The following is a 20,185-nucleotide window of genomic DNA, read 5'->3' as shown; positions in this document are numbered from 1 at the left end:
TTGTCACCCCCCAACCTTCAGTATCCTTAATTTCAGATGTGTCCAATCTAGGTTGGGGTGCTCACCTCGAGAACCTCAGGACTCAGGGTCTGTGGTCCCAGGAAGAACTCGCCTTGCACATAAATGTCAGAGAGCACAAAGAGGTCCACTTAGCATGCCTGGTATTCCTACCCCAGGCAAAGTTGTAAGTGTCCTCATGGACAGCATGCAGACAGGGAGGAGTGCCCTTGTCTACCCTGTGTCAGGAGGCCATTTGCTTGTGGAACTTCTGTGGTAAACACTCCATCCACCTCAAAGCTTCCCACCTTCCGGGAGGCCAGAACGCTCTGGTGGATCTCCTCAGCAGGTCTCTCTCTTCTCACCACAATCCCTTCACCCAGAAGTGACCAAATCCATCTTCCAGAGGTGGGGGTTTCCCCACGTAGGCCTGTTCGCAACCAAGCAGAACAGGAAATGTCAGCAGTTTTGCTCGCTACGTGGTCACAGTCCAGGATCTCTCTCAGATGCCTTCCTACTTCTGTGGACAGAGCTCCTGTTCTATGCATCTCCTCCCATTCTTCTGGTGCACAAGGTCCTGCTGAAAGTCAAGCGAGACAATGCAAGGGTTATACTTATAGCCCCTGCGTGGCCATGAGACAGCACCAGTTCGGCACACTGCTGCATCTGCTTACTGCCACTCCCACCCCTCCCGGACCTGATCTCACAAGATCACGGCCATTTGCTCCACCTGTACCTTAAGGGCCCGCCACCTGAGTGTAAGGAAGCTCCCGGGTTGGATCCGGTGGAGCAGGCCTATTTAGTACAAGTCCACCAAGTCTTACTAAGTAGTAGGAAACCATCTACTAGAGCGACTTACCTAGAAGCGTTTCTCTGTGTGGCCTTCCCAAAGAGGCACCTCACCAATTCAGTCACCCCTCCAATGCATGCTGGAATACCTGCTCCACCTGAAACATCAGGATCTAGACATTTCATTGATCAAGATGCATCTAGTGGCAATCTCTGCCTTCTACCCACTGGTGGATGGTAGATCGGTCTTCTCACATGAAATGTCCATTTGCTTCCTCAAAGGGTTAGAGAGACTTTACACTCAAATTTGCGAACCTATACCACCGTGGGGCCTAAACCTGGTCCTGTCAAAACTCACAGGCTCTCCCTTCGAGCCTCTGTCATCGTGCCCTCTGTTGTATCTCTCCTGAAAGGTTGCCTTTGTAGGAGCAATTACCTCGGCCAGGAGGACAGAAATCAGGGCCCTTATGTCAGATTCCCCATATACAGTGTTCTTTAAGGACAAGGTTCAACTGCACCCCCACCCACTGCTCCTTCCAAAGATAGTCTCGCAGTTCATCGTAATCAGGCTATTTTCCTACCTGTTTTTCCCCCCCAAAACCACACAAGAATATGAAGGAGTGGCATCTCCATATGCTGAATGTTAGATGCGCCCTGGCCTTCTATATTGAGAGAATCAAGCCGTTCTGTAAATCCACGCAGCTCTTTGTGGCAGTAGCGGACAGGATGAAAGGTCTACTGGTTTCAGCCCAGAGAATTTAATCCTGGATCACTTTCTACATTCATACGTGCTATGAGCAGATGGGCATCCCACCTCCTGCTATCTAGACTGCCCATTCGACGAGAACTTAGGCCTCATCGGTGGTGTTTCTGACCCAGGTCCCGATCCAAGACATCTGCAGAGCAGCAACCTCGTCATCGTTACATACTTGCTCCTCACACGACACTGTCACCCAGCAGGCTTGGGATGATGCCAAGTTTTATAGAGCAGTGTTGCAATCCGCATGTCCATGAACTCCGAGCCCACCTCCTCAGGTACCGCTTGGGAGTCACCTAACATGGAATGACATGAGCAAGCACTCGAAGAAGAAAATAGTTACTAACCTTTCCGTCACTGTTTTTCAAGATGTTTTTCTCGTGTCCATTCCATGACCCACCTTCCTGCCCCTCTGTTGGTGTTAGCTGGCAAGAAGGAATTGAGAGAATGTGGGGCGAGCCAGGACGGCCCCTACCTGCGCATGAGCGCGCAGCAACAGAGAGCGCTAAAGCCAGACAGATGGATAACACTGAGGGGGAAATCTCCAGCGACAGGGCACACAGTGCACACACACCTAACATAGAATGGACTTGAGCAACACATCTCGAAGAACAGTAGTTATGGAAAGGTAGATAACCGTTTTTTAAAAAGGGTGATGAAAGGCCAGTGTCCTTAGGGGTTGCAGAGTTAAGACTCTGGTGCATAATCTCTGGTGTACATTGATTGCGGTGATGGTATTGGCCTGGGGGTGGAGTAGAGGAGGCTCAGCACCTCATTTCCTTGTGGTTGTGTGTGTAGCACCCTAACTACTTCCAAAAGAAGCTTCTTATGTATTCACTTCTAGGGATTTTAAGTTCTCTTTTTAATGAGATTCTTTTGAGGGGTGGAGGCTGTAACAAGGCAGGGAGGTAGATCTGTAGGGGGGTACTAGTGCGGCTGTTGACGGAGAATATTTTATCTGTCAGCAACTCCACACAAACCTGTCTCTGCTGTCAATCTTTATCCTACAACAAAGTGTAGCTTCTGACAAGGCTGTATGTGCCCTATTCGTTGATCAGGTTTGCATGTGCACAGCCCCATTTATCTATCTGGCTTGTGTGCACCAGGCCCTGTGCTCATCTATCAGTCAGGCTTTCATGCACCTGACCTTGCCTTTCTCATCAAATAGATCTGGGTCCTCCGTCCTCTTGTCCCCCTCCCCTCATCAATTAACCAATCAGGTTTGTGTGCACAGCGCATAAACTTTCCATTGTAATGTGAATAATGGCTAAAAATTATCCTAAATCCCAACTTTTTGAAACACTAAAAAGCTATCCATTGGACCAGATTTAGTTGGGGTTAATATCTCTGCCAAGTTTTGTATGGACAGATAAACAATGTATTTAAGAGAGAAGTCAGCAATATCATGCAAACAAAAAAGTCTATTGCACAGACAAAAAAAGAATAAGTTGAATTAGGACAGTGCCAGAAAATGAATATGGGGTAGTGAGACTAGCTGGAAGCAAAAGAAATATGTTGCTCCTGGGACAGCACTTCTGGACACACACATACTTTTACTAGACTATTCCCACACCCCAACAATAGTAGTAGCAGCAGAGCCAAGGAAAAATTTCAGCCAGAGCCCAAATTTAAACTCTTCCTATTAAAAACATATGAAGAGAAACCAAACAAAAACTACCGGTATATAAAAATTCAAGAGGCTTAAAACTAATCCCACATCAAATTTTGCACCAATTGGCCACCTCCGTTTAGAAAAAAGCAGGAATTTATGCTTCACTTTAAGCCTATTTTCAGAACATACCAATTATGCAGTCACCACTATATGCCTCCATAATTTAAGGAAAAATGTATGCATTATTTGAGAAGGTTTCATTATTGTGTATGGCAGGTTCATCATTTTCAAACTCGTTGCTGTGTTTTGCTGGCTCACTTAAAGAAGTTACTAGTTTTTATATTTTTATCCACTACTTGATTATATTTAGGATTCCATATTTTGTCCAGCTTTTTAGTTCAATGAATGGAGCAAGTTTTCTTGTAATTTAATTGTCAGTTATTCCTTTTCTTTTTATCCAGCAAAATCTTATTTATTACAATAGTGATATTTGAAAGAGAAATAATTAAAACTCCAGTGTTTCGTGTATTAATAAACAAAGTAAATTTGCATAATTAAGTTATAAAACAGATTAAATCAAGTTGAAACTATGGACAAAATGCAAATAAATCTTCTCTCTTAATTATGTCACTTCCCATCTGCCTTAAATAAAAAGAATGAAATAATTTTATCAAGATACTTCTTCAAGAGGCAGGAAGTGTAGACTTTCCAATAGGAACACTTAAGTTATAACTTTGGAGACATCCATTGATTCATTTGGGAACAGAAAGAGAAATTTGAAAGAGGAAAATCTAAGCACAGTTTGCACTATGAGGATGAAAAAATTGTGAATAAATATCTTATCAGTCATGAAGTCATCATTACAAAGTTATAGGCTTTGGAGAAAGGCACCTTTGTACCGTTTTCTCAAACATGAATGATCCATTACCATAGTTTTATAACTTTTTCTCAAATGTCCTTATTAACTGTCTGTGTGGTTTAAACTACATTTCTTTTGTGTGAAAGGTTTCATGCTCATGCCAAAAATGCTAATTTAATTTTTGTTGATATAAATCATCCTGTTGGTATTTATGCATGCTCCTCACATAGTAATATCTAATCATAAAATGTTACACTGCTGCTAATCACTTAATGGTCCAAATTCAGACCGAGTGTACGTGGGGGCAATTCCATAGGCTTTGGTGGCATTTGCCTGCTTAAACTAGGCATTAACTTGGTGCAGTGTATTCAGGAGGGATGTGTTCCTGATTTAACAGACAAACAAAATTATCATATTTGGGGATATTAGATTGCATACAACCAGCCATAATATATAACTTCATAAATTTGTTGAGTATTATGATCAGAGTGTGTCTTAAAATGGATGGGCAGGGATGGTGTCCCTGGCCTCTGTTTGCCAGACGCTGGGAATGGGTGACAGGAGATGGATCATTTGATGATTACCTGTTCTGTTCATTCCCTCTGAGGCACCTGGCATTGGCCACTGTTGGAAGACAGGATACTGGGCTAGATGGACCTTTGGTCTGACCCAGTATGGCCATTCTTGTTCTTAACCAGAAAAGGTGGTGAACCTAACATGGCAAAAGGAAGGACTTTCAAGGTATGGATGGAGCTTATTAGCTCTGGAGGTCAAGACGTGTACTTCACCAGGACTAGTTAAACTTCTGAGGGCATTAATATATGTAGCTATGCACTATACAATATAATGATAGAGGATGGGGCCTTTTTGCTTGGTACCTTGACCCCTTGCCCCATCTCTTCTTCCCACCCAAGCTGTTCTTTTCTATTCTTTTGCCATACTTAAACATTTTAGTGTTCTTCATTTCTCCAGTGTTTTGATATTTAAACAGGAACATGAATAAAAACATTTAATTTCCCCCTCCAAAAAACAAAACAAAACAGGAGAACTCGTCTTCAGTCATCTTTCAGCGTGTAAATGGATCCCTGAGATATCCAAAAGTAAATTTCCACTGTCTTAATTATAACACTGTATAATTTTGCAGGTGCATTCCAGGCTTTTTTTCACCATCATGGCAGGATGTATATTGCCCATACGTGAGAGGCAGGGTACAGATGAATAGAACAATGATTTGATTAAACAGTATATTCCTATGAAATTATGGGTCCAATTCTCCATTCTCTCGCACTTTTTGTAGTCGTTTGTACTTGTGCACTCTGGTTGTAAAATGCTACCAATAATACATATGAATAGAAAATTCTGATTTGTTAGCGTTTTTACACCTTATTTGGAAAAAAAAGTAACAAACTACAAAAGGGACAAGCCAGTGGAAAATCAGGCCCTATGAGAGCAGAAGATGACCAGATCGTAGTAAGTTTTTAAAATAGATATACAGGTGCAGGGTGCCTGATCCGGGGGCCGCTCACCTGGGGCGGCTCCCCGCAAGTGGCGACCCATCCCAGCTGCTCCTAGGCGGAGGAGTCGCTCTGTGTGCTGTCCCCACCCCGCCCCAAGCACTAACAACGCAGCTGCCATTGGCTGGGAACCAGGGCCAATAGGAGCTGCGGGGGCAGCGTCTGCAGGTGGAAGCAGCACACAGAGCTGCCTGCCGCGCCTCCACTTAGGAGCAGACGGGACAGGTTGCCGCTTGCGGGAAGCCGCCCCAGGTGAGCAGCCCCCAGATCCGGCACCCTGCACCTCCTTCCACGCCCCAAGCCGCTGCCCCAACCCCCTTCCCACACCCAAATTCCCTCTCTCTGAGTTAACTGGCATTTTTCACTTACCGGCAACCCCCATTCCTCCAACATGCCGGATAAAACAGCTTTTACTGTATATTATATCATTATTATATTATATTTGTACATTTTCTAGTACAGTGTGTTTGAGTTTTTCAGTGCTGCCACATTATGTGTTGTGACAAAGTTCCTCCTCTATCTTGGTGGGTCCTGCGCTTATTGGTGGATTTTCTTGCCTCAGAGATTCACCATGTGGGTTGGGGAACAGCCCAGAGACCTTCCCCTCTGAAAGAACCCACAGTCCAGGTCAATTGGGAGGTTTGGGGGGAACCCGGGCCCACCCTCTACTCCGGGTTCCAGCCCAGGGCCCTGTGGACTGCAGCTGTCTATAGTGCCTCCTGTAACAGCTGCATGACAGCTACAACTCCCTGGGCTACTTCCCTATGGCCTCCTCCAAACACCTTCCTTATTCTCACCACAGGATCTTCCTCCTGGTATCTGATAATGCTTGTGCTCCTCAGTCATCCAGCAGCACCCCCTCTTACTCTCAGCTCCTTGCGCCTCTTGCTCCCAGCTCCTCACACTCGCACTACAAACTGAAGTGAGCGCCTTTTAAAACCCAGGTGCCCTGATTGGCCTGCCTTAATTGATTCTAGCAGCTTCTTCTTAATTGGCTCCAGGTGTCCTAATTAGCCTGCCTGCCTTAACTGGTTCTAGCAGGTTCCTGGTTACTCTAGTGCAGCCCCTGCTCTGGTCACTCAGGGAACAGAAAACTACTCATCCAGTGACCAGTATATTTGCCCTCTACCAGACTCCTGTACCCCACTGGTCTGGGTCTGTCACAGTATGTCAAATAATAATAATTGCTTCTGTTGCTTGCAGTAGCCTATTTGTAATACGAAATAGAAAGAAATTGTTCCTAAATTCCTTTTTAACTTTTTACCCCATTATTCTTGTAATGGGTATATTTGGTTTGCTTCTGACTTCCTTCCATCTTATTGGAAAGGAGAATTTTCTTAATTCCAGTTTTTGTCTGGAGCAAAGCAGATAACTTTTGTTTTCATTGTAAACCTGAATGTATTTATCCATTCTAAGAGAAGGCAACTTTTGCTATTGTGCCATTTTGCCGATTTCCACTTTCCCATTCTGATAGAATGATCAAAATAAGGCTTTTTTGAGAGAAACTTTAACACAGTGAGATTTATTGTATGGTAAAATGTAGTATTTTACCAGATAAAAACCCAAATCTCTCTGAGTTGTGCATTCACAGAACTGAATTTGTTCTCTTATTTTCAGGCAATAGATTGAGAGTGACCCATTCCAACTCTGTCATCTTTGGCTAAGTGCAGTCTTTTTACTGCTGCCATTTTGCAAACACCTTTTTTTCCTCTTCTTGTTGCTTCAACCCCCACAGTTTAGTCAGCGCCACGTTTTTCCAAGCTTGGTATTTACACAGTGTTTTATTTCAGCTGGTGAAACATCTGTATTTTTTCATGGAGTTAAATAAATGATCTATGCCGAGAATGTACAGTATAGGGTGATGTCAGTTTGCTTTTTTTCAAGAGTCACTGAGCAGAACAGTCAGAGTATTGTTTCAGCCTTAGAGTTAGGAATGTGAATATTTATACTGTATACTTAATTCATACAAACACAGCTAAGGGCATGCAAGCAGAAGTTTTTATGGCTTTAGGTCAGCTTGAGGGGAGAAAAGTCTAACCTTGCTATTTCACTGAAAAATGTGTAATTCTATCACTTGCAAAAGTGTTGTTGAAAAATTATGCATTAAAAAGGGACTTTGTGTGTGGCTACGTGTTAAAGATGGATAATATCATCAACATCCTTTTTTTCTTTAAACAAAAACATGCTCTCTCAGCATTCATGCCTGCAGTTAAACAACAAAATTTATTGTGAAGATCCAAAAACCACAATTTCTTCTGTAAGATTAACACTGGCATTACAATATGTAAATTTGTTTCTTTTTCAAAAAGAGATAATGTGACACAGTAATTTAACTTTGCAGCTGCTAGATAGTTACGTTGCATTTGCAGTACTGTGTGTTGAGAATTGACTAGCCTACCAATGCAGCAACACAACAAACATATCTTGGGATCAAAAAATGGCTAACATTTTATTAAACAAATCCATCAACACTCATCATTTTTGTCTGTTTTATACTGATGTAACTCAAAACAAGTATAATCCAGTGGTGAATCCATTCAATCTTTTAAAGATATAGGGGTTAGCATAATATCATAGTTCTTAAAGCTGATGTGTAAAGGTAAAGAATTGGGTTTGTATACTTTTTTATTTGTCAGTGATGTATAGATAAGGCAGGGTCGGCAACCTTTCAGAAGTGGTGTGCCAAGTCTTCATTTATTCACTCTAATTTGAGGTTTCGCGTGCCAGTAATACATTTAAACATTTTTAGAAGGTCTCTTTCTATAAGTCTATAATATATAACTAAACTATTGTTGTAGTTAAATAAGGTTTTAAAAATGTTTAAGAAGCTTCATTTAAAATTAAATTAAAATGCAGAGCCCCTTCCTCCCCCCCAGACCAGTGGCTGGGCCCCGGGCAGTGTGAGTGCCACTGAAAATCAGCTCGCGTGCTGCCTTTGGCACGCATGCCATACGTTGCCTACCCCTGAAATAAGGCTTAAATGAGATTTATTCGTTTGGTTTTTTGAGCAAAGTTTTAAAAAAATTCCGATTATGGTTTGTTGGTTATATATTGGGAATATCACATATGAAATCTTGCTTTCTGTGTTTCATGTTAGCAGTTTCCTCATGGAGTCAGAAAATGGGGACAAGAGCTTTCTCAGCCTTGATGAATCTTTCAAAAAGAAAACTTTTCCTTTGGGTGTTGGTCACGTGCTTGAGTTAAATGAGCATCAACAGAAACAAAACTTTAAATAGCCTGAATAAAAATTAATTCACTTCTTAAATTTCAAGTACCAGTGTCTTGGTACTTTCTCTGTCCTAGTCCTATCGGTTCTTCTGCCTTCCAGGAAAAACAGCATAGACAAGACCTGGATTTCTACTGCAAAAAATCAGTTTCCTGTAGCAGGAAAAAAGACCTTTAAAAAGCAAATGTCTCAGACCTTTGTACCTCTATGAATCAAAGTACATGAATGTTTTTTGTTTTCTTTTACATTTAATGTTTCATTATTGTGGCGGTAGCTTAGTGGGCTAGAAGAAATGCAGGAAAAATTGATTTGGTCTATCATTCTTTGAGACCACAAAAGATAGAGCCTTGTGTTACTCAACAGTGACATCTGTCGGTAATTCAGTAGTGGCATAATGGATCTCTAAAAGAAGCATAGGTCAGTATAGTCTTCCCACTCAAAGGATTAGTCTTGGTGATGTGTGAAGCAGTGTATACAGAAAAGTTATAAAGGAAGAAAATTCAGCATTTGTGAAGGTATGCATTGGACTTTTTGATTATCAGGTCTCATTTTGTGACCTAATCAGGTTTCCATTCTTCACTCCACAACACATGATGAAAGCCTGTGTGTGTGAATGGCATGATAGTGGGAATTTATAATATAGTGGATAGTGCCAGGTGGCTGCTATTTGTGGTTTGGGAAACCTAACACAGTATGAGAGGCAGCACAGAGAGAATTTAGGAATACAAATAACTGGATGTTTAATACTCAGTTGATATTTGTTTGGGAAAAATATTAAAATAAGCAATGAATGGCAACGTTTTCAGAACTATTCATGTGAAACACAAGTATTTGTACATGCAAATAGGTACCTGTAGACACTAGCAGATAAAAATACCCATTTTGCATACACAAGTACATGTTTTCTGGACACACAGGGGTGCACATCTTGCACCCAAACTCCCTCCTGGAGTCCGCACTCCCCCTGCACCCAATCCCCCTGCCTCTGCCCGGAGCCCCCTCCCACACTCTGAATCCCTCGGCTCCACCCCCCAGCCTGGACCCCAAACCCCTCATCCCTGGCCCTACCCCAACCTCGACCAGCCCAGAGCCCCCTCCTGCACCCTGAGCCTCTCATTTCTGGCCCTACCCCTGAGCCCATACCCCCTCCCACACGCCAAGCCCCTGCCCCAGCCTGGTGAAAATTAGCAAGTGAGTGAGAGTGGGGGAGAGCCAGCGACAGAAGAAAGGGGGATGGAGTGAGTGGGGGCAGGGTTCGGTTTTGTGCGATTAGAAAGTTGGCAATCCTAACTGCTGTAAATGCAGACACACCCTAAGACCTGGTCTACACTAGAATTTACTTACATCACTCAGGGGTGTGAATAATCCAAACCTCTGAGCGATGTAAGTTATACCAACCTAAGGGCCGGTGTAGACAGTGCTGTGTCGTCAGGAGAGCTTCTCCCGCTGACATAGCTATCGCCTCTCATCGAAGTGGAGTAATTAAGCCAATGGGAGAACTCTCTCCTATCAGCTTAAAGTATCTTCACCAGAAGCACTACAGCAGTGCAGCTGCATTGGTGCAGCTGTGCCACTGTAGCGCTTAGATGTAGCCAAAGTGTCTGTGAATTCAGCTGATGAGCATTAACGGTTCTTCAGTGTGCTTTGATCTTCTCTGCTTTGAAACAAGAGGTCAAAGCACACTGAGGAACTGTTAGTGCTCATTAGCAGTGTCCATACAGACACACCCCAGCTTGCAGGGAACTAAATGTTCATGTGGACAAGCCCTTTGACTGCGACCCTGGTTTTGGGAGCATTTTTTTTAAAAGCACATTTTGTACCTGTTTTCTTTGTTTTCTTTCTTTTATTTGTAAACTACCGTCGCCCAACCAACTGAAGGAGCTGTCAGCCAGCGCAGTTGGTGAATTTGGCAGAAAGCTGACCCCTCAAGGATCATGTTTCCACAAGGGCTATTATAGGTTGCCACTTTGCCCACCCCTTTACACCAAGCCAGTGAGCCCCTTCTGCAAAAGTCCATAAGCCAGACCTACCACCCAAGTAGAATCTAATTTAAAGGGTGACATGGAAAAAGGAGGGGAGAGAGGGAAGGACTGGCTTCATGTACTTCCTGTTGCTGCTGCCAAAACCACACTCCTGCACAAAACTCCCTAACCTCCCGTCCCCTGCAGGCTTATCCCCTGCACCATGTGTAATTTGGAAATCTAGTCACCCTAATTGTTGTAAGTTCATCCACCTATCAAGAAGATAGGGAATGGTAGGAATTTAATCACAGAGCTATTGACATAAAGGCTTAGGTCACAGGAGTTTGTGAAGGAAACACTCCCAATGCTACTCCTAAGGTTTTTTATAGTACACCTGAGCACTATGGGGCTGGACAGATCCCCCAAGCATGCAATTGGTGCCAGTTTCCCTACACATGCAGTCAATGCCCTCTACCATCAGCACTAAACTCCCACACCTACGGGCCAGTTGACTTTATCGCCTCTTCAACATCACTCCTGGTAGCAACTTTTCTTACTTGCTGGTGTTTTGCAACTTTGCATTTAAGAAAAAAAGTATGTATATAAAATATATATTTAAATGGAGTTCCTACTTTGCATCATTGTTCAAATATGTTTATTTTTTGTTTGTTTTCTTATGAAATCCAAAATTTGGTATGACAGCATATGCCCAAAAGGCAGTGAATCCCAGAATGGAAGAGATGACTTCTTTGATTAGGAATATTTGAGGTGATACACTTCTATAAAAATGAATGCTATTTGGTGATGGATTATTTTGTTGTTTAAAATGGAGGCAAGTTTTTGCTTTTTAATTTGGTGTGTTGAACGGCTGTTAGGAGCTTTAGAGCTTTAGAAAAAGCGGACAAAAAGCTCTTTGAATTGTTCAAAGAATGTCCTTAAAATGCCTCTTGTGGCTGCATTGATCATTCAGCTCTGAACATTATCAGAAAATATTGCTCTGATCATAGCCTCCATGTTCAGACCTCTTAGTTGTTGACATAATACTTCAGGCCCCGAAACAATTTTCAGAATATTCCTGAGCTCAGATGTGTTCATTTATTTTATCTGAAGGAATAAATCCCAGAATGAAGCAGACTCAGTGGTATGTTTTTATCCTTCCTAGGGAGAAAGTGTGGTCTGGTTTAGAGTATGGAACTGAAAACATATTGAACAGATAATATTTTTCATTTAAATTTTACAGATAACGTGATCTATTCCTCCCATGTTTCCTGGAGACATAATGAGTGACAAGATTCCTTATAATATTTGTTATAATATGAAACATTTTGATGATTTCGTGCATGTGTGACTTATTTTCTGAAACTAAAGTTTTACAGCTGTATTGATATAAAATTATATAGAAACTGGATGCAATGTTTATTGCTTACCTTATGGAAAAAGTCTGAATGTCCATGCATGAATTGCCATTATCTTATTACAATTCAGGATGTTGATTACACAAGCCTTTTTGCTTATTCCAGATATGTATACAGTTTGTTGCAGTAACAATATTATATAGTACGATTTTTGCATTTCATAAATCCTCTTCTGGTTGATAATTTCTCGTGTACATTCCATGACCAACATTTTATAGCTAAGACAATACCTTTTCTCACTACAAGATCATCTATGTATATTTAATTTCTAAATAAAAAATACCTTTACTTGTCTAGAGGAATTAAACTCTCAACAGTTTTCACTGAGTATTTATTAGACTCATCAAAAGCCAGTTTCAGATCCTAAAATAGTCTTCACCAAGGTTTTATGCTCAAACAGATGTGTTCGTTTATCATAATGGACCTGAATGTGCAGGGCCCAGATGAAAGGAAGAAATAAATTCCCCGCCCCCCCCCCCCCCCCCCAAAATAACTCATTTTTATACTTCTTTTATGATTTTATATTGTTTAGTCAGTTAACTAGGGACCCACTTGCTATCTTTTCAAAAAACAAAACAGAGAATTTTGTTTTGGTTTGTGTGGCTTTTTGTTCCTAAATTCTCTTAGTTATAAATCATTCCACATTTGTTGGGTCTCTAGTTGTTGCTGAGGAAATTGCAACTCCTGATTTCAGAATGATCTAGCCAGAGATTTTATATAATGACAATGCGGCATAGGTGGCACAGTTGAAAGAAGACAGCTTTACTTTCACAAGCAAGGCTGAAACTTACCAAAAGTTACAAAAACATGTTTGTTTGTTTTTCCCTGATTAAGCTGAGCAAATGTGGCACTGAGTTTATACACTCGTCATCAAGTTGCCTTTTGAGCTATATTGATTTTTTTTAAACGAAGGACATTTAGAAGATTTGATTGTTGGAAAATTAATTGTAAACTAAAAGTTTACACAGTTTCTAACTTAGGCCTTGTCTATACTACCAGGGTAAGTAGACCTAAGTTACGTAGCGGTGTCTACACCGTGCTGCATCGACGGGAGACACTCTCCCATCGACTTACCTTACTCCTCTCGTTTCGGTGGAGTACCGGAGTCGACCAGAGAGTGCTCTGAGGTCGATACCCGGTAAGTGTAGACGTGGCTTTAGTGTGTGTTCCAAAACTGTATAACTTTACAATGGTTTTTAATCAATAAATATTAAGTTAGTGGTGACAGCATGGAAAGCTTTTGTAGTTTGTTGGTATGTAACTCCCTAGAAGTGGTATTGGGGAAGTCTGATGGCATTGCAGGTCTGCTTTTCGGTAGGTAGTAGAGCCCTGCAGTAAATATAGGGAAGTAGGGCAGCGTTTTTTTTCATTTCAGCAGCTGTAGTCAGGGTCCAAGTTTTGAAGGCTTCAGGAAGGATAGTTTGGGACTATCTCAGGTGTCGGTGAGACTGTCACCAACTTTTCCCTCCTGTGATAACATCACTACAGCAGCTGACATTCTAAGAAAAGAAATACAGTAAAAAGTATCAGGGAGAAAGGAATAGCTTAGTGGTTTGAGCATTGGCCTGCTAAACCCAGGATTGTGAGTTCAATCCTTGAGGGGGCCATTCAGGGATCTGGGGCAAATATCTGTCTGGGGATTGGTCCTGCTCTGAGCAAGGGGTTGGACTAGATGACCTCCTGAGCCCTTCCAACCCTGATATTCTATAATTTTACTATTATACACAAGTCTATTAATAGGCAGAACAATGTTGCAACATTGGGCCCAGAACTTGCAATGAGATGCACAGGCATTTTGGCTCTAGGGATTCCTCTGTGCACATCTCATTGCAGGACTGGGGCCTATCTCTTTTTTTATAATCCAAGTAAAACAAACATGCAGTTGATAGTATAATAACCAGTTAATTAGAATAATTACTGCAAAAAATGAAACCAATTTCTTACACAGTTTTTATGTATGACCTGTAGATTCAAATAAAAGCTAGAATGTTTAATACAGATGTCATTAGTACACATTCTATTTCATTAATTTTAAAGGGTTAAAACAATTTAAAAAGTGATTGTACTTGTTCTGATTAAGTTGATGAAAAGATAGAAGTCTCATTAAGAGGGACTAGTTCTAAGTAATTTTCATTTGTAGAATAAGCATGCATGGATTTGCTGCCGCCTCTAGATTGATAGGCTCATTTTGAGTGGATGCAAAACTGCTAGTGTCAAGAAATATGTTTAAATTGTTTTGCTCTTGAAATCAGTTATTAGGTTGTTTACTATATTTCATTAGTTATAAAGTTATTATTATGGGATAATTATCTTTTATTTTCTGCATGAATAGTAGAGGGTCATCTTGCTAGTGGCGGTTTTCTTCTACGGGGTTATTTTGAAGAAGGGTGAAAGCTAGGAGCTGAGGAGTCAAAAAAATATTTTTACAGCAGTCTGCAACTTTTTTTCTTTTTGGATTTAGGTTTTTCACTTGCTGGGGTCCTACTTGGAATCTAAACACCGGGTTAATTCAGACCTTCAGCAGGGGCTAGTTGACATCATCACTTGTATAAAAGCCAAAGTGTGGTTGGCCAAGAGGTATGTTCAAAGACCATATATGCAAGAAGTTATCAAAGACTACTAATAAATACACCGAAGGGTTGGAGGGGCTGTTTTTGTGTGTTTGTTTTTGAAAGGCTATTGACATAAGTGCTGCAGAAATATTCAGAAATTTGAGTCATATTCATAAAAAGTAGTTATTCTTTTGGCCTTTTTTCCTCAAAAAATAAAGGAAAAATAGTGTTAATGTGCTTTTCTCACACACATCACTGTTTTTTTGCTTTATCAAGCTTCTTTCCTACACATGAAATAGTTGACTACCATTTATATACCACAAAAGATTCAGAAATCCAAATGTAAACAGTCATCTCAAATACTGGGTGAACAATCCTTGCATTTAGATTATACCAGGAGAAAAAGAACAAGAACATTTTTAAGAAAGGATGAACATGGCTGTTACGATAAAGTCACAGTAATATATACAATATGGTCAGTAGCATGGCCATACTTTTCTTATTTTCTCTGGTCATTCTCACCAAAGAATATAGAAAATGTGTCACAGCATGCAAATGCTGGATCTTTTGCAGGCTGTGTCCACCCAAACATCAACAACGCAGGATAATTCTGGACATCTTTCTTCAGGTTTGCTGCAGAAGAATGTTGAGGTGGCCAACATGCCACCATAAAGCAAAAAAGAAAATCGCATGTTATTACAACATTTCTCTGAGCACATGTGAAATATTAATAAATTGTACACACATCCTGTTGACCAAAGTCAGTAGAAAGATACCTGCATAAAATAAACTAAGAGCGTACCCCACCCTGACAGAAGAGATGGGCCTTGCATATGTCTTAATTATATATACATAGTATTTTTAATAAGTTTACATGCTCCCATAGACTCTTTGAAATGGGCCCAATTTGTAAATGAATAACATTAATAAATATGCTAGTCTCCTGACTTTCAGGAGAAAATATATTTGTAGGTTTTCGGATAGAGAAATTCTCTGCAGCATTGAGACTAAGAAATCCAGCTGCCTAATCTGGATGTATGGCCAAATTGCAGTATTTCCTCTATTTCACTTGTACATAAAAAGCCACTCTCACATAAAATGACCATATGCATTAATGTAAGCCTGCATCAATAGGCCATTTTCCTTTGCGTATCTGCTCTAGACTCCTTTCTTGATTCATACATTGTAAATTACAGTGTTAAACATAACCTGGATATAAAAGATTTTTCTTTTAAATTAATAGAGCTCTTATTATATAGACTTGACAGAAGGAATAAGAGTGGGATAACTTTATTCGTTTTAAAAAAATACATATAATGTTTTTCTATATATTTTGACTATAGAGTTCTGTAAAACTATGTTAAGTCATACAGTGTTGGTTTAAAACTTTTCAAAATAAGTTTTTATCCATAATTTATTTGCTCATTCTCACTTGATCTGTGTTATTTTTTTTACTTAAAGGACACCATGAACAGGGTGAAATTTGTTTTTACCTAACTGAAGTAATGAAAATATCTGTGAAACATTTGATAACACAATTTATTTGTACATGTATTCAACCTAAAAAGAAAAGGGAATAATTTCACTAAAATGGAGACTTTTCTTCTTCAAGTGGTTGTCTCCGTGGGTATTCCACTGGAGGTGAGCATGTGCTCTGAGTACTTGAGACTGAAAGATTTTACACTAGCAGTGCCTGTTGGTCCAAGCCTGTGCCCCCTTGTGCTCAGAACTGAGGGGTTAAGAAGAGGCCCAGAATGACTACCTCTCCAGTTCCTCTCTACTGCTTGTGGTCTGAGATGGAATCATTGGTGTCAGCAGCTTTGCTAACGGACCTGCTTCCAATCAGGTTTTTCTGTAAATAGTTTTACCTTTTAGATAGTTAGTTAGTTTTGGTGCTTAGATAGTGCTCTGGGAACCAGGGTGTTTCTCCCTTCATTACCTCTCCACCATTTGGAGTTCCTAGTATGGCTAGAACTAGATCCCCAGCTGCAAGTCCGGTGGGACTGCCCCTGTGTCTTCCCAGTGAGTGACACTCCCCTCCCCCTCTCTCCCCCCGACTCGTGTTTGTTATCTTGGAATAGGGTTAACAACAGTCCTGTATTAGAAGGGATGTCCCTTATTTAAATAGAAAATTGCTTGTCCCGTATTAAATCAGTACGGGACACCTTTTATCCCATATTGAAACAGCAGGGGGCCAGTACCCATAGCTGCATCTTTCCACTCCCTCCCCCAACCCTGGCCCTTCAGTGTTGTGCAGGAAAAACAGTGTCAGGAGGGGAGTGGAATGTGCACCCATGAGTACTGGCCCCCTGCTGCACAGGGCCCCCTGCTAACTCCAGCCCTTGAGCACAGCCCCATCTACTTTCTCTGCACAGGCTCTGTTTGGCAGAGGAAGTGAACGGGGCTGTGTGCCCTGTAACTGCGCTGAAGGGCCAGGGTCAGAAAGGGGCTCTGTCTGGCAGGGGATTCAGCACTCCCAGGTTGTAGTCTCCCTTCTCTGAGAGTCTCTGCCAACATCCCCAGCAGGGTGGACAGCACAGCAGCAGGCAGAGACCAGCAACTGCAGCCTCCACCTTGGCTCCTGGTGTCCGTGCAGAACCTGAACAGGAGTTGCAGCAGCTGCTGGCCCAACACCTGAGGCTCTGGATTCTCTGCAGCATCCAGAGCTGATGAGAGAGAAATCCTAGAAAACATGGGGTGAGGGGAAGGGGTCTTGTCCCCTGAGGTTCAAGTCAAGATTGGGGACATCTGAGGTCTGTCCCGTGTTTTTAAATACAATGTTGGCAACCCTACCTTGGGGAATCCCACTAGTTGCTGTTATTTTCCATATTGAACCCAGAAATCCTGTGAATTCTGGGTCCGAAGACACCTGATGGAATAGTCGATGAGGCCTCAGTCAGACCCTGGCTTGTCTGATGTTGTACACTGGCTGAAGGTGCCTCTCCTGGCCAGATGCTGCCTAGCTCCGGACCATTAGAGACCAGGCCTAAGAATTCTAGCAGGCAGCAGGAAGAGGGTAAGAACAAATGCCCTCATAAAAAGTGGAAGAAATCTCCTCCCAAGACCTCTAGCGGAGGACTGCCTCCCGTACACTAATGAGACTCTGTACAGGTGTGTCAGGAGGTTGTGGGGAGCAATGATCCGAATTGCTGGTATTGAGGTCCGAGAGCACTCCAAAGGTACCAGCCATGAGAGAGAAGGAAGCAGTCTCCTGGTGCACTGGCAGTACTACACCAAAGTGGGAAGAAAGACTCAGTAATATCAACATGCACTGCTCGACCTAAGTCAGTATAGTTGGCTCCATGAAAAGTCAGACCCTGCTCCTGCTCCCCAAGTCTTAGACCTGAGTGTACTATTCTTGAGGACCTGACTCTGTATTCCTAAAGATTTGTATTCCTCTGGTGAGCTAGAGCAGTGGTTCTCAACTAGGGATACGCAGAGGTCTTCCATACAGCTTCCTTACATGAACTAGATATTTGCCTAGTTTAACAAGAGGCTACAAAAAAAGCACTAGCGAAGTCAGTACAGACTAAAATTTAATACAGACAAAATGAGAAAGTAAGCAATTTGTCAGTAATAGTGTGCTGTGACGCTTTTGTATTTTTGTAAGCAAGTAGTTTTTAAGTGAGGTGAAACTTGTGGTATGCAAGACAAATCAGACTCCTGAAAGGAGTACAGTAGTCTGGACAGGTGGAGGCCCCCTGGGTTAGAGAGTGAGAGAGTGGCTCCTCCGTCTGCTCTGAGATGCGACATTAGCTCTGACAGAGGTTCCAGAGACTGGTAGACCCCTTGCACTCCTGCAGGACACATTACCGGGTTTGGGAGCAGTGGTATCCTCTCCTTGGGCACCATTTCCTTACCCTTACAATCTCACTCACAGGGCCTATTGGGGTTCTTGGGATCCTTACATCTAACTTCTCAACTTCAAAGGATCTGAGCAGGAATTCAGACTGAGGTCACCTTGTACAGAATAGCCTCAACCCCCTTTGGAGTGTTCTGAGGAGGAAGATCAACCTGAACAGATGGGTCCACTCAGTCACCCTGTGGCACGCTCATCCTCCTCTCCGAACAAGGTGGTAGCATCGGCTTCACCATTGCCATCCAACGACTACAGACAATTTTAGGACCCCCTGGGGAGAATTGCAGAGTCACTCCAGATTCCCCTGGAGGAAGTCCAGGACTCCTCTCAAAAATTTCTGGACATCTTCCTGACTGCAGGCCCTAGCAAGGGTCAGTCAACAAAGCTATACTGGAACCGGTCAAGACAGTCTGATATACCCCAGCCACCAGTGTCCCCACTGCTAAGAGAACAGATAAAAACTACTTTGTACTGTCTCAGGGAGTGGAATACTTGTTTTCACACCCCGCCTCAAACTTCCTGGTGGTTCAGGCCATCACTGAATGTAACAGACCACCAATCTAGGTCTGCTTCCTCCAACAAGAATGCTAAAAAATTAGACCTCTTCAGAAGAAAGTTTTTCTCCTCCTCCAACCTTCAGTTTCACATTGTGAATTATCCTGCATTGATGCCTAAATATTACTTTATTAATTACAACAAATTGTCTGAGTTCACCAACAAACTTCCATAGGAACTAAGACCGCAGTTTCAAGGCATCATTGACGAGGATAAACTGATAGCCAGGTTATCCCTCCAGTCTTCAGTTAATGCTGCAGACATGGTTTCCCGCTCCATGACGACTGTGGTTATCATGAGATGGGCTTCATTACTTCACCCCTTTGGGTTTCACCAAAGTTCAGGCTACTGTGGAGGACCTCCCCGTCAAGGTCAACAATCTGTGTAGTGAAAAACTGATGAATCTGTGTGCACCCTATGACAAAACCAGGCTGGATGGCTGCAAGAGGGTGCTAGAAGGCAGATATATTAGCCCCAGAATGTTAAAGGCCCTCTTTCCTACTAGCTGAGAAGGGGTTACCTCAGGTCAATGAGGGACACCTGATTCCAATTAAGGGCTGCCTTAGGACTTCAAGTAAACTGAAAAGTCCACTTTAGTTCCAGTGCCAATTATAGACTTTATCAGAGCAATTCTGGACTAAATTTCAGTGAAAACATACTTAGCTGTGGACAGATTCCACATAAGGAGGGATTTCATCTCCTGGCTCTGGCAATAGTTAGATCCCACCAGGATGTCCTAGGCCCCATGGCTGCCTTCACCTACATGACTCTTTAGCAAGGCTCCACATTGTCCACCTTCAGGCATTGTTATGGACAGTCTACACTCCGAGCAGGGAACCTGGACAATAAAGTCTGTTCCCCTCAGTGACCTGACATCATTCACCTACTGGGAAAGCAAAGAAGCTGTGTGCATAGGCATTCCCTTCATTCTTACCCTCCCACCTGCAAAGATGGTGACTTTGGTTGGCCCCCTACTGGAGTGAGGAGCACATCTGGATGATCATATGGCTCAAGGTTTGTGGTCCCAACAAGAATCCAAGCTGCACATCATGTCAAACTGCAAGCAGTAGACGAAGCCTGCAAAAGATT

At 42.2% G+C, this 20,185-nt stretch overlaps 1 protein-coding gene across 1 annotated transcript in view; it reads left to right on the top strand.

Moving 5' to 3' along the window:
* Nucleotides 1-20,185, top strand: part of THADA (THADA armadillo repeat containing) — a 324,328-nt gene that overhangs the window by 201,272 nt on the left and 102,871 nt on the right. Inside the window, exon 30 of the mRNA XM_029911747.1 lies at nt 14,592-14,707. Coding sequence (XP_029767607.1) covers nt 14,592-14,707 — 116 coding nt within the window. The remainder of the gene's footprint in view (nt 1-14,591; nt 14,708-20,185) is intronic.

This window comes from Terrapene carolina, unplaced genomic scaffold, assembly GCF_002925995.2.
Source record: "Terrapene carolina triunguis isolate 2854851 unplaced genomic scaffold, T_m_triunguis-2.0 Scaffold120, whole genome shotgun sequence".
NCBI classification, from domain to species: Eukaryota; Metazoa; Chordata; order Testudines; family Emydidae; genus Terrapene; species Terrapene triunguis.
Note: the sequence above shows the minus strand (reverse complement) of the source record. Positions and strands in the feature narration are given on the sequence as shown.